This window comes from Canis lupus, chromosome 23 (genome assembly GCF_048164855.1).
Source record: "Canis lupus baileyi chromosome 23, mCanLup2.hap1, whole genome shotgun sequence".
NCBI lineage: Eukaryota > Metazoa > Chordata > Mammalia > Carnivora > Canidae > Canis > Canis lupus.
In genome coordinates this window covers 31,623,258-31,638,837 of record NC_132860.1, presented here as the reverse complement: position 1 = coordinate 31,638,837, position 15,580 = coordinate 31,623,258, and the positions used below count along the sequence as shown (strand labels likewise).

Sequence of the window (15,580 nt, the reverse complement as noted above, 5' to 3'; positions counted from 1 at the left end):
CTGGGCTTTGTCACAGAATATCTGCTTCCTGCAAGTAGAATGGCTTCTGCAAGTTGCTCAACCTCCTGTCACCTCAATTTCCTTCAAGGTAAAATTACCTGTGAGATTGTTGTAAGGACTCAGTGAGAAAATGTAGGTAAAGTGGTTGACACAGGGCCTGGCACGACTTAGACACCCAGTAAGAGGCAGCCCTCGTCTTACGATTTGTGTGTTTTGCTCCTGACATGGCAGGGCTGGCACACACACTGCCCAGGCCAGCAGCGCATCCCCAAGTGCTCCTCACACCATCGGCACTGACTGTGGGTTGTGGGGTCGGCAGAAATCATCACTTGGCCCTCAGAGGAAGTAGGGCCATCTCTTCCGAGATGAAGAGACATCTCACTGTTTAGCCCAGGGAACAGGATTTAATGAAAGTAGCTGAAACATGACTTGCCCTCAACAACTGGCTTATAATGAAATGTGAGCTAAGGAGTTCCCCAGCACTTTGGTTACATTTGTGGAAACAGTGAAGTCAGATTTTATATTCCTGTTTACTCAGGCCCCTGAGTTCCCAGCAGCTCGGCTTCCAATCTCATCTCAGAATTTCCTCCTGAAATCTAGCCTCCTTCATGTGATAGTCCTTCCTGAGAAGCAGTGTAAGAGAACTATTGGGACAAATGCCCAAGGCCCAGAAGAGCACAGGCTATATGCCCCACCCACAGCATACCTCTGTCCTCAGCTCAGGACCCAGTGGGACTTCGTTTTTCCAGTCTTGGGGGGATGGTCATAGTGATGATAGTGGTGGTGATCGTTCATGCTGTGGTTTTACAGATGGTGAAGAGCTGGAGAAGGAAATGACTTGTCCAAAGTAACTCAGCTAAGCAGTGGGAGAGTGTGAATTAAATCTAGGAGCTTGGGATGCCTGGGTGGCTCAGTGGTTGAGCATCTGCCTTTGGCTCAGGTTGTGATCCCGGGGTCCTGGGATTGAGTCCTGCATCCAGCTCCCCACAGGGAGCCTGCTTCTCCCTCTGCCTATGTCTCTGCTTCTCTCTCTGTGTCTCTCATGGACAAATAAAATCTTTAAAAAACAAAAATAAATCTAGGAGCTCTGTTTCCAAGTCCTCAGCTCTTGCCTCCAGCCCCCTTTCCATCCCTTCCTTATAAGGGTGGAGCATTACTTAGAGCCACCCATTTCTTTGTGCCTACCATGTACCAGCTACTAAACTGAGTGCATTACAACCATTATCTTAGTTAAGGTTCACATCAACCCTGTAAAGAAAGTATTACCAGTTCCCTTTTCTCGAGAAGGAAACTGAAGCTCAGAAAAGTAAAGTCCTTGTCAGCATCCCCCCATCGGTAAGTGGCAGAGTCCAGTTCAAACCAGATATGGCTCCAAGGCCTCTCCCAAGCTCTGTGGTATACTGAGCAATATACCGTAATCGTGCTTCTCTGGGAACTCCATGAGGTCAGGGTCTACGAGTATCCCTAGCACAAGGCCTGACATGGGTTAGGTTCTCGGTGATTATTCAATGAATGACTTACCCAGTGACACATCAAAGAAGAAGCTAAAGGCTCTTCCCAGAAAGATCCCAGCACACTACCAGTCTGATCTGTCCTCTAAAGACCCTCCTCCCCACCCCAGTACACCCCCACACTCCTGTACAGACCCATGTGCACACACACACACACACACGCATGCACGCACATACACACATGCATGCACACCTTGCAGAGCTAAAACCAAATCCCTGGGCTCCTTGTCACTTTCCAGACCTAGTTCATGTTAGTTTTGTGTGCCATGCCAGCCAACCGGAACCCCTCCTGGACAAAAGTTGGTGTCATTTCACCTCCTGCAAGCCAACTTCCCCCCGGGGAGAGGCCATGGTGGGCTGGATGCCTCATCAGCTTTTGCAGAAAGTGGGTGCACTCGACAGCGCTGCTGAGCAAAATGACTCTCCCCATCAACCCTAGGTGCTTTAGTTGGCTTTTCATCCTCTTGGCTTTGAGTTGCCTTAGAAAAAGGAAGGAACTTAGCCCCTCCTCACGATGAGAAAAGTTTACCTTCTCTTTCAGAGCCTAATGACAATTTCAGGCTCTGTGACACTCTCCGGGATACCACTTCAAATGTGGTCACTTGGATCCACCTTGTGCGTCTCTGTTGGCTCTCCTTCAGGTCTTCCTTCCCCTCCACCCCAGCCCAGCAGCCTCGGTCCTCAGCCTCATAAATTCATTCCTCATTTCCACTGCTCTGTGAGCTCTCTCCAATCTTGTCTTCCATAAATGCCTGTTATGTTCGAGGGCCCTCTCATGACATTTTATTCCTTTGGGTTGCTGGCTCATAGACGCAGGACATGGCAGAGATTCCGCCTATAAAATGCCCATGCTGGTGGTTTATGACTCTTATCATTTCATTGCAATTGAGTTTCATGAGATAACAGGTGGAGATCTTTTAGAGATTCAGTGGCACGGGTTTGGAGGGAGCATGTGCAGTCAGAAAGAATTGCATGGGATTTGGAGTGGGACCAAGCTAGATTTTTAGGACTGAGCTTATCCAAAGAATATGGCTAATGACACCTGCTTTGGATGGTTGTTTTTCAAATTAGCTTCAATACGTGTGTATAAAATGCATAGCATAGTGCTGGCATTCAGTAAGCACTCAATAAATCAAGTGTCTATTTTTAAAATGCATGCTTAAATCTAGATTAGCCAAACAGTCCTTGGACTCTTGCAAATTTAAGTCTGAGAACAGTTTATACAGTGAAGGTTTGGAGCTAGACCTGGATTGAGTCTAGGTAACCTTGAACAACTTGCTTTTTCTCTCAGAGGCTCAGCTTCCTTGTGGTTTCTGACTCCCTCCCACCCCCTTCCCCCACCCATCACTGGTCATTGAGTCTAGATGAAGTTATTAATGTGCTGACATATTTATCCCCAAACAACAGCACAAGGGCCAAACAGCATTAGCATCAGCTTCCTGCCAGATAATGAGCTTTCTGAGCTGGATTCCAGAGAGGAGCACAGCCTCACAGAGAGAGCATCCCAGAACAGCTCCAGATCTGCACCTGTGCCCCTGACAAGCACAGGCATTCACTTGTGACCCTTTCTGGGTTCCCTGCATGCTGGGCAGTGTTCTGGGTACCAAAAATCAGAGATCCTCAGCCCACTCAGGAAGCAATACCTAGTTAGGAGGCATGATAAGAGCTCTGCCCTATGTGTGTACATGAGGTTTGGGAGCCCAAGGGCAAGAGCAGTGAGCTCAACCAGAAGACAGGTGAGAGTGGAGGCTGAGACCCCCCAGAGAGGAGACTAGGAAGCTGGACCATTAGAGGGGTCTGGGGGTAGAGGGGGTCCAGGCAGAGGGAACAGCATGCAAGAAGTACACAGGTGTGCAGGAGCAGCTTCTGGAACATCCTGCCTCCGACTAGAGAGTAGCAGCCACGCGGTGGGTAGAAGAAATAAGGCCAGAAAGGTAGGCAGGGTCCAAACCATGGTGTTCACTGAATGCCTTGCTGAAAATTTTGGATTAAAAAAATTTCCGATGCACATTGAAGATTTCCCTGTCAGACTTCATGTCAGGGCTCTTTCTTTAGCTCTCTCAGCCTAACCTGGACTGGGTTCACCTTCTCTTAGGTGGGACCTTCAGAATTCAAACTCAGATCCTCTGAGCTGCCCATTTCCTCTCTATTTCTCTCCCCACCCCTCCCAAAAAGGAAAACAAGTCATAAAGCCTCGTTAATAACAAATATGACGGGATAGATAGGAAATGGAAAAGCTCTGTTATCAAATTAAGTCACAGTTGACAGCAAAATAAGCCCAATGTTTAAAAAAAAAAAAAAACAGTACGCTGAAAGTAGTAACAGAGTTAAAAAAAATTAAAGCTCTAAACATAGCATTTGCATTAGTGCTAAATTTTGAAAACGGTAATTCAATTTTATTTACGAGGCAAATATAATTACATTTAAATTTGAGGGAACAGAATTTAATTCTTATTAATGACAGAAAGACTGAGTGAGATGCTTTAATGCCAGAGAAATTGTCTTATGTTCATGGATGGGAGAGAAAATTAGATTCAGCGTGGAGCATTCTCCTTGCTACAAGTCTCATGTGTGTAGCTGGAATTGTTCCCTCTCTGAGAAGCATTAGCTTCTCAGCCCAGAAAGCACAGCACCGACATCCAATTAAACATCAAAAGGAAATGATCAGGCTGGGCTATTTCTGTATAGGTATGTTACGGAAGGAGAAACCCGAGGTTAGAATTTCAGCCGAGGAATAATATCCATTGAGACTTGACATTTCCTGTACCCCTTCCCAGCAGCAAGTGATAGCCTGAAATCAAAGTTCAGAATAATAAATATCTGAGAGATTGACAGTGAGGCAAAGAAAGAAGAAAGGGTGTTGGAAGGAGGCAGAGAAGGACCCACCAGTCCGGGAAGTAACGTGCAGGTTTAGACACAATGAGATGGTCAGTTCCTAACATTTAATCAAAGACTGGGAAATTGGGCCCAGACAGCCATAGTACTAAATAGTGCCAGAGTTAAAGGTTGATAAACCAGGAGCTGGCAGCTTTGTAATTTAGTAGAATTTCCCCTGACAGCCCTAGAATATTTTCTATCAGAATTGGAGCTCTTCAGTATGTAAATATAAGCCCTCCTGAAATTGGGCTTCAGAATCAGGTTTCTGTTTGGATGCCCAAGCTGATGACTTGTACACAATCTCTGGTTGTCTTCCCGAATCAAACTGCTAGTATATAACTTGTAATTTTAAAATAATAACTATTCTTTGAATGGAAATTTTATTTACATTTTAAAGAGCTCCTTCATGTATAGGCTTCATGATTTATTCAAATACATAGGTCTCTGAAACTGATGATGTTGGTCCCAGGGATCCAGGGTTGAGAGAGCTTGAGGGATTTGCCCAGAGACACTCTGAGAAAACAAGGATTCAAATCCAGCCTTCTCTGGGTTCAGAGCCCGTTTATCCCCTGCATAACTCTGCCATTTCCGAGGTTTATGCTGATACTGCTGATGAATCAGGTATAAAGTTCATATAAGGTTTCACTTCACTGGATGCCACTGCCAAGAACCATGTAAAAAGGATCTTGACCATGATGTATGTGGCAGTACTACATGGTTCAAGGAATAGAGTGACTGCTTTCAGGGTGATCAGGGTAGCTTCTTGGAGGAAGCGGGATTTAAGATGGGCGATGGAGGTTGCAGTGGAGTTGGCAGAGATAGAAGGGAGAGACAAGCACCTAGCAGCAGCCCATCGTAGAAGTCAAAGATTGAAGCATGGTATAAAGATGCAATAGAATGTGGCACTTTTCAGGAAAGACTAGTAGTCTGCAGAGGCTTTGCTTGGAATATTTGTGGCAGTAGAGAGAGGGTGAAGAGGGGAGGCCTCCTCCAAGCTAAGTTTGAACTCCTCTAATCAGAAAGCCAGATACCTACCCTCCAATTAAGGTGAATAGCAGTGGCTTATTACTTCCTGTGATAGGTGCTTCATAAAGTTCGAAATTCTGGTCCTGGGGGAATAGGTGTGGAGACTGCTATGCACCAACATCCTGGAATCCACTTTTCTGCTTGGTTTGAAAGCACTCCTCACTCCTTGAGTAGGGTGAAAGGCCATGTGGTTTCTAAGGCTCATTAGCTTTCTGCCAACTGGTTCTGTGGGACAGAGCCAGGCTGGGGGCAGCGCTGACCCTCTGGTGATAGGGATGAAAGTTGAAATGCACTGGAGAGTGGCTTGGGTTTGGCCTCAGTGTCAAAAGGAGACCAATTACCGTAAGGGAGTTGAATGCTCCTTTTCTGTACTTTCCTCTCCTTCTGGCTCCTTCCTGAAACCTACACTGAGACTAAAAAGCCATCTGCCCAATTAAGTAAGAGAAGGAGGGAAGGGGGTGCTATATTGAAACCAAGTTGTTCAAAATATGGGGATATCTATCTGTGGGAGAGAAAGGTACCCTGCTGTGTATTGGGCATGGTGACAGCTGGGTGCTCCTTTACACGTGTGGGTAGACTTGAGTTCCTTGCGGATAGGATAATTTAGTATAATTTCTGAATCCCTAGCCTCTAGGAGTAGCTGGCACATGGTAGGTGATCAATATATTTTCAAACCAAGTTTAGGGTTCTGGCAGATAGGACCAGTATTGCCACTCTATAAATGACAAAGCTAAGGCCCAGAGGCATGCTATATAGCTGGGAAGTAGCATAGCAAGCTCTTACACCAGCTTGTGTGAATACAAGCCTCTGTTCTTTGCAAAATGGTAGAACCTTGAATAGCTACACGGATGTAGTCAGAAGATACGTTTCCTGTAGAAGACTCACCAGGGAACGTAGAGATCAGGTCAGTGATGGCAGGCCTGTGGAGGCAACAGAGTAGACTAATTACCCTGATAAAGGTTCACATCAAGTGCTTTGAGAAGGCAGGGGGTTAAACTCTTTCCAGCTAGGACCCTAAAATGAGGCTTCAAAGAAGAAGAGCCAGAACTCAAAGCCAATGTATGGTTCCACATGGGCAGACCGAGGTAAAAGGGGAACCCAGACCTTGGAACAGCTTGTACAGAGGCACAAGGGGGGCCACAGAGTGTAGGAAGCACTCCCCTTCAGCCATTTGTCTAGCTGGCCCCTTCATGACTGTTTCCTAAGGCAGCCATCAAGTTTTTGCTCAAATACTGACATACGTGTCCCTGTGAGGCAAAGGACAAGGCACTTCCTCTCTCCCAGCCCTCATTTTCCTCTCTACAGAATGACTAAAGCATCTCTGAAGTGTCCTATGCTCTCATCACAAAAACTGCTCCTCTAAGTTTTTCTCCTAAACCCACCTGAGGGAGATCCTGTGGCCAGAAACAGACCACTTCCTGCTCAATGTCAGCTCCCTCCTTCTCCATCATTTTCCCCTACACATTGTCCTTCACCTCCAGATGTTCTCCTTGGTCACTTGTAGCTCTCTTGTCTCTCTGCCTTTCTCCACATCCACCTTGCAAAACCCATGACCATCCCAGCCACTCACTACTTCTCAGCTTACAGCCCACTTCTGAGCACTGGACACCAGATGACCTCATGTTCATGATCTTTAGACTTTCCTAGGCCCTTCCAACTACAGATCTTCTTGTACTTTGTGAATTCTTGCTCTCATTCACCAAAGGGCCCTTTAAATGTCCACCTCTATTCATTTATAGAGATTTCTACTGCATGAAGAACATTGAAGCCATTGGTGAAGTGCTTTCATTATCTTGGCCTATCTCTTAAACATGTCTCAGTCTACATATACCTCCCCAGAAGACCAGATGCCCACAAAGTGCTGTCCCTCAGATTATGCTCTAGATCTGGTCCTCTCCAGCTACTGAGGGGCACCATATATACTCACATCATCCCCTTGCTCTCCCCAGTATCAACCCCTCCCTTTTCCTGGATCTTTCCAGCACATAAACATGATACAGTTGCCATACAGCATTTAGTCTATAAAAGATATGCATGATACTAGGCATGTTACATGGTGTTCATTTAAACTTCATAGATGGACCTGAGATGTTAGTGTATAAACCCTGTTTTGCAGATGAGAAAGCTGAGGAACAGAAGGATGAAGTAACTTGTCTGAGTTCCATAGCTGGATGGATGGGGGATAGATTGGTGGGGGATGGATGGAGGGCAGGCAGGTTGGGGGGAGGGATGGGTGATAGAGGGATAGAGGGATGGAGGGATGGATGGATGGACAGATGGACAGGCAGATAGACAGATGGGCTGTTAAATGGCCTGGTGATTGGGTAGCTAGTTACATGATTAGTTAGTTGGGTGGCTTGAACAGATGGATGGGTAGATAAACAGGTGGAGGATGAACTGACAGATAAACAGACACACAAACAAAAGGAAAAGTACTTAATGGTAAACATTGGGTCAGAGTGAGGAAGGAGACTTAGGCTGGTCTCAGAGATCCTATACTCTAGTTGGGGTAATGATCTAATACGTAACCAGTAGTCATGGAAATACGTCAGATAACGGCTGAGCTTTTGCTTTAACCTGGTCACACAAGTCACAGACCAAAGAGCTGTGTTAATCACAGTCACCTTTCATTCTAGTTAAGTAGCTTTAAGCAAGTCACTTCATCTCTTCACGCTGTTTGCTAACTATGATGCAGGAATGAAAATATCATTGCAGGGCTATTCTGAGGATTTAATGGGATATTTGTGTGCCACCAACAAAGGTCCTACATGTTCTCCCTATTTCTGCTTCAAGTGGTATCTAGTGTGTCTTGGACTTAACGTGTACCAGGATTTCAGAGAAATTCCCCACGCTGTGCACTAACTCTGATGAGCTAGTGACAAAACAGAAAATCCTAGCAGGAATCAATTGAAAATGATTTAACCCTCTTTTAAAATTTCTTAAGGGCATGTTAAGAACTTCAGGTCCTAAGCAAAATAGAACAATTTTCCCTATTATCCCTTTTACTGCTAAATACAGACTTATTAGAGGACTTGCCAGGAAGTCACATGGGACCCAGCTTCTGTTTCACCTGCCTCTATTCCTTGCTCAGCCGGAAAACTACAGATCCTTAGGTGAGGACTCCTCCATTCCCTACTTGTGGCTGTTTTGAACATCTTTCCAAGCCGGAGAAATTTTATGAGAAAAATATATGTAAGCCTGTCCCTTTAGGGGAACACCACAGCTTCCCCTACCAGCTATTTTAATGAACAGGATTGTAAAGTAAGTCCAGACAAATTAAAAAGTAGCTGTGCTAGGCCCCAGGCTTCATCCAGGCTCATATGGGGATTAACATTTAATGAGAGGAGCCTGGGGCAGTATTTTCCCTTATGTATATACTTTGGGGGTACAATTAACCAAGAGCCAAACCTTACATCTTTCTCTACCCTTTACACTTCTTTCTCACATGCCTATTTGCTTCCACATCATGGAAGGGGAATGGGTGTGATGGGGGCAGCAGCAAGAAGGAAAGTATGCATGACAGTGTAAGGACTGAGGCCCTTTAAAATTACAGAGTTCTCAGAGATTGCAGATGAGTTTCTAAGAAGGATGGGCACAAAGGAGACTGAACCTTGTGTGAATATATCTCGCCAAATGAATTTTGTACAATATGGCCCTGAGACACAGTTGAGGCCAACTGACATAATGCTCCCTTCATGAAGGTTTTTTTTTTTTTTTAATTCATCTGTTCTTTCAACAAATATTTGTCAAGATCTCATGCGGTGCCATGCCTGGTGCCTGCTGCCAGGGAACCTAGATGAGAAAAAGCTGGAGCCTGCCATTAGGTGGGCTCCTGATCTGGAGAGAACACAGGTGTATACACCAGTGAGCAGGGCAGATGTGCAGAAAGGAAGGCCAGTGGGCATGGTTTTCCTTCAGAGGAGAGCTCACTTGTTCTTAGGACTGACCTGGTTTATCTCCAGGGTCCTGTATGGTTCAGTCAATAACTTCACAGGCTCAGAATTAGAATTTTAAGACAGCTGGGGATTTTTGCCTGATTTCAGGAGGAAGCTGAGGCTACAAATACAGATGGCTTCCAACGGGGTTTTGATGGCTTTGGCTGATGGTGCCAGGCAAGGTGCCTAGAGAAAGCATACCTAAATTTTGAGGCTGCTTACTGTAAGAGCTAATATTTTGCTCTTCAGGAAGACACCTCTATGGTAGGTAAGCAGCAGCTCTGCTGATACAAGATATCTTAAGTCCTCATTGATTGGTCATGTACATATAATAATTTCCATGGGGCCATTCATGTGCATCATTTTCTTCCATTATCACAACTCACCTAGTGGGGGACCATTATTACTCTTTTCTCTTTAGGCATGAGGAAGTATGACTCAGCGAGATTGAGTAATTAATTCTCTAAGGACCCCACAAGGACCCAAGGAAACTGGGAAGTCAGAATCTGAGCCTAAGTCTACCCTACCCTATATCCTCCATAGTACTTCAAAAGATTCCTTTGGGCCTCAACCCCTCCAACATTGAGCCAGTAAGCTCTGATGTTTATCACATGAAGGTCAATGGGTATTTACCAAATGGTCACTGGTATCGCTATGTTACATAAGTCTGATGTTCTGATGTCCAGTGTAAGCACCACTACACCTCATTTTTCTCTCACACAAGAATCTCTATGTGCACAACTTAATATACCCTGAACTGTGTGCCAGGCACTTTGTAGAAGTTAACATGTGTAGCTGATTTCCATTGTGTCTGTCTGCTGTGCTAGAATGAAAATTCCTTGAGGTCAGGAAAGACCTGTCACGATCACTACTGGATCCCCGCGCCCTCTGTAGGACTTGCACATAGTGGGCATTCAAGAAATAAATCAAGTGAGAGTAATTCCTACAACAATCCTCTCTGGTAGTTAGTGTCATCCCCATATGACAAGCAAGGAAACTGGGGCTGAAGAGACACTGTGACCCAAATTTCACAGAGTACTGTGTACGTTATGTGAGGGGCAGATGACCTGTCAAAGACCATTCTTCAGCATCATCTTATCTCATTTCCTGCAACCATTCTGGGAAGTTTTATCTGCTTTAATTTCAAAGCAAAATCACAAAGGAAAACTAAAGCAGTTCCTTTTATTTCAAGGACAAAAAAAAGAAAAAAGAAAAAAAGAAGAAGGTGAGGCATATAAGAAAAATAACAACAGAACCTATAACTCGAGGCTAAATGACAAAGTAGCATCTCCAATTTCTGCTCCTATCAGGAGTCACTGGGTCTCCTGCTCTGAGAACCCAAATGCTGACAGGTTGTGTTACCGTCAGCACCCCATAAACATCAAAGTCACCATGTTCAGGCCCCTTCCATTAAACTGTGTAAGAGCTCACAACCCAGCTTGTAAAAAGCTGATGGGGAGGTACCTAGCCACCGGGCAACCTTAGCTTCATGCCAGGAGAGCATGTCTAGTGTAAACTGGCGAGGAAATGGACTGTTTGGATGGACAGCCCAGCAGTCTCCAGATGACGAAAATGAGACTCAGTGTCTGGGAAATTCTACGTAGGGGATCTTATTTCATTTCGCATTTATCCAGGGGCTGACTTGGATGTAACAAAGAAGAAGCAACAGGGCCAGAAAAGAAGACAGATCTGCTGGGAGAACCAGGAGGTCCCCACAAGGAAAGCCTGCCTCTTTGCCGATCAGTTTCCTTAATCTTAATATGTCTGTCTTGCACATTGCTCTGAGAATTGTCGAAGGAAGGAAAAAGCACCAGGTGACTCTATGGCCTGTAGAACCCACCTGTGCTCTCTGGGTCTCAGTTAGAAGCCTCACCTACAGTAACCAGGTGTTCAGACAGCATTGTTGTGATAGTTAAGTGAGAAATTATGTACGAAGAGTACTTTGTAAACTCCAAACCCTGGTATAAGTATTAGTCGTTAAGTCAAAAATGGCTTTCCCACACATTACCTCATTTGATGTAACACCAACCCTATGAATGGGATGAAATGGGAATTATTAAACCTGTTTCACAGAAATAGAAAGTAAGGCTCAATGAATTTCATAACTTGCAACTTGTACATCACCCAGCCAACAAGTTGCAAAACCAAGGGTAGACACCAAAGCTGTGTGATCCTAAAATTTGTGGTGTTTTATTCACTGCATATAAGCAAGAAGGGGCAGCAGTAACAGCTGTAGATTATTTGGATCATCTTGGGACTCCAATACCAGTTTGAGCTTTGTCTAAATTGTCCCCCAAAGACAGAGATGAGGTCTAGTTTTTCTCTGTATTCCCCACACCAGCCACAGTCTTCAGTACCGCGTGGAATACTATTCGAAGAATGAACAAACCAGTGTGAATGTATTGATACCTACTGTATACATCAGGAACCCTCTGAAGGGATGCTGTCACCATCCCCATTTTACAGAAGAAGAAAATGAAACTCAGCAATCAGATAGGTTGCCTAAGGTCATGTAACTGGCAAGATGTCTTTGGAATCACATCTGATTCTGTCTTACCCTCTTTCATCTACGTTGCCCTCAGATTGATTGGTATAGTAATGGCCTACCCATTAGGCAAGGCCTGAAGTCAAGCAGATGCTGGGGAAGGGCTGTCTCTCCTGCTCTAGACCCTCTTGAACTGTGTATGCCCCACCGCCTGCAAACACCAAAGCTTTGGCCACTGCAGCCTGTCCCTCTCCTGGCTCACACCTCGGTGAATAGAAGCACTGCTTGCTGTTTACTTTTACATCATAAACTGCCACCTGGGGGAAAAAAAGTGCTGAGTAAAACCAAACAAATGCTAAACTAATCTTCCCTCTCAGGGCTCTCACCAGCCCTGAGGCAGGCCCTGCCTCCCTTGTCACCAGGGGTCACTGCTGTGAGGATGGGTCAGAAATTTCAGAGAGAGAAAAAAAAAAAGAAATTTCAGAGAGAGGGTTAAGGAAGGCCTGGGGCCTAGAGATTGTCATTCTTTGTCAAGATGTCTGTATAAGAAGGGAAGGAAGCTTGAAGAATGTCCTGAGAAAGCCTCACTCCTGGAGGGCTGCTGACAGAGTGACAGTACTGGGAAGTTTTCATTAGGGCAGCTCACTGGAGATAGGCCCAGACCTACTCTCAGCCTGACTGAGCAGGGTGTATGTGAATTATTTCATATTCTCGGGCCACCTCGAGCCCCAGGCACACATAAGATTCATCTCTTATCCAACAAACTTCAATTAAGGTCTGTTCTGTGCCAAGCTCTGTGCTGGGTGCCAAGTGTAGGCGTGATCAGGAGAATTGGGTGCAGCCTCTGATACCCCTGGTCTGACAGGAGACAGGCACAGAAACAGAATGTCAGTTTACCATGTAACATGGAAGGACAAGGAGCAAGAGAATAAGCACAGGGTGAGTCACAGACTCTCAGAGAAGTAAAGACCCTTGAGTTGAGCCTTGGGGATAGATGATGCTGTGTAATGTGGAAGGTGTTTGTATCACAGGCCCCCATGGTCTTAGAGCCAGATGGGACCTTAGATGTCATCAGATTCCCCCAACACCCAGTGAGGGTGGGTCATACAGCAGAGGAGGAGCTGAGCGGGCATGGACCTTGCTCACCAGGTCCTTGGACTCCGAGTCTAAAGCTCACTCTCCTGAGAAACCTTTCTTGAGTTGGGCATCTCTGCCACGGCCTTTTCTATCTTCCACTCGGCTAAGTGCACCCTACAGCCCTGATGGCCAGCAGCGGTGCCGTGTGACGTCATCATCACTGCCCACATCCAATACATCAGTGATGTCAAGGAACCTGCTTCCAGTCACAGCTCAGAAGCTGCTGAGCCTGGCTTAGAACCCAGGGGCCCCCAGCTCCAGGTCATTCCACCCATTTTACAAGGGACCTCTCTCCACTAGGCAGCTGAGAAATTCGGTGTGTCCGTGCATGTAGTACTTCGCTTTTCAGATAGTGTGCCTGGCAAGGTGTCAGGCCTAGGAATCAACTGTTGTGTTGTGGTTGTTTTCTTTTTTAATTCACAAACATTGTAGCCATTGTCTTGTAGGTTGATGTGGAAGGTCTAAGCCTCTGAGATCTAATTTTGATTTATGTCCTTTTTCAAAAATAGCTAGACTATTAGTAGTTTCTAAACCAGGAACATGGCTTGGAATCTTCCAAGCTGTCATGGGCAAATGCAACTTGACCCAGTGCCAGTTAATTTAGTTTGAAAGAGAACAAAAGCGTTGGGGTTTTCAATTGAAGACGGTGGGGCCATAAGGCACAGCCTGCAGGCAGTGTCTCTCTCACAGTCTTGGCAGAGAGCATCAGTGGCCACAACTGCTCAACCTGTTTCCTGAAAACTGGTTTTGGAGCCGTCACAACCTCTACCCGTATAACTGGGAAGCTGTCACTGACCCCCGAGCCAGAGGGGCTTGTGAATTGGGCTGCATGTGTTTTGCACCAACTCACAGACAGGCCTTTGTGAAGGGCTGGGTGACTCTGCTCTGGCTGGGACACCGTCCTGCCGCTATTTGCTTTGGATCAGAAGGGCCACTGAGGCGGTGCTTGGAGTTGGAGTAGCAAAGCAGTGTGCAGGAGGAGGGAGCACAGGCGGCAGAAGCACAGGGCCAGCGCCCAGGATCCACCCCGGGGTGCAGGGGGCCGACCCACCTTTCACCCCACCTGGAGTAGAGTAAAGGCTGGAACACACTGCCGGGCCGGACGCCTGCACAAGCCGCAGCCAGACCCACGAGCGTTTCACTTGGCCATCGGGGACTCGTCCTCACTTTGTTTTCACACATAACCAGTTTTTAATTAAATTTGACTTTTCCTCACATCTGTTCAGGAGGCCGGGCCCCTTTGGAAGTGGTGAGCACAAAAGCGGGGACAGGCTGGCCAGCGGTGAAAGCAAATAGACGAGAGCCCTCCAGTCCACCCTATTTGGGCAGGGCAACGGGCTCAGGACAGGGTGGGCTTTTGCCTGAAGAATTGTTCGCATCTGAGGGTCATTGTTTGGGGAGATTAGCCTCCCAAGCCTCTGGAGTCCCGACCTTTCCCTCCCAAGAGCTAAGGTAGGTAGCCAAGTGTGACCCTTGTTCGCAACAATGACCGGCTCAGAATGTGGTTTTATTTTTTTCTCCCCTGCCCTCCTTCCCGCAGAGATCTGCGCGGCTGACTGTGGGGGCCACGGCGTCTGCGTGGGAGGCACCTGCCGCTGCGAGGAAGGCTGGATGGGGGCAGCCTGTGACCAGCGGGCCTGCCATCCACGCTGTGCGGAGCACGGGACGTGCCGGGACGGCAAGTGCGAGTGCAGCCCCGGCTGGAACGGCGAGCACTGCACCATCGGTATGGCAGGTTGGGGTGGGGGGAGTGGGGGGGTGGCTGCTGGGGGGGGTGCGGAGTGCTGCCTCTGTTCGCATGTGGGAGCTGGGCAAAAAGTCCTTTCATCTGGTGACATTACGGCTGGCATTTCCCAGCAGCAGTTGGACTTAAACTTACAATTGGGCATTTTTAACCTTCTCCCTCTCAGTCTGAGTTTCCCAGACGTCTGTTAGCTGGTTTGCATGCCTTGCTTATACCCTGGCTTATATAAGCCTGGCTTATACTGGCCAGATGCAGTAGGGCCCTCATTAAGGAGCTGGGAATCAGGAATAAGGCACCTGCCTGCCCCTTAGCAGCTGTGGACTGTCCCAGTGCCTCTCTGAGCCTTGGTTTGCTCACCTATAAAATGGGGATCATAATGCACTTGAAGAGAGTAGCACAGGCTGGCACAGATTATAGCTCTCAGTAAGTGTGGCCATTATTATCAAGTTCATGATCTGGATAGGAGGGCTTAGGCGTAGCTCTCAGCCCCCCACATCCACTGGCCCCTAGGCCTGAGCTCCGAGATAGGCCTGGAGTCCTGGGGAAAACTTCCCCCAGGCCCTGGGCCACATCTGCCTCCCATCAGGCCTAGATCCCTCCCTCTCCTGTCCTCAGCCTCCATCCTGTCTGCATTTGTCTCCTCTCTTCTCTCTGGGGGCTCCTCACACAGCCCCTGCTGAAACAGCATTGTTGGCAGCTCTCAGAACAAGCTGATCACTCCATTCCCTTCTTCCTGCCTTTCCTGCTGCTTTTGTTGATTTTAAACACAGCCAGACGTTTTGCTTGGTTTATTATCCTGGAAAGAGCACTCACCAAAAAGCTCTTTATTGAATCAACTGGTTTGTGTGTGTGGTTTTTCTTCCCC

The 15,580-nt window shown here is 46.8% G+C and overlaps 1 protein-coding gene across 5 annotated transcripts in view; it reads left to right on the top strand.

Annotated features, from left to right (window-relative positions):
• TENM4 (teneurin transmembrane protein 4) overlaps nt 1–15,580 on the top strand; it is a 2,813,748-nt gene that overhangs the window by 2,674,781 nt on the left and 123,387 nt on the right. For all 5 annotated transcript variants that reach the window (XM_072794810.1, XM_072794811.1, XM_072794814.1 and 2 more), the window contains one exon: nt 14,512–14,697. In XM_072794810.1, coding sequence (XP_072650911.1) covers nt 14,512–14,697 — 186 coding nt within the window. The remainder of the gene's footprint in view (nt 1–14,511; nt 14,698–15,580) is intronic.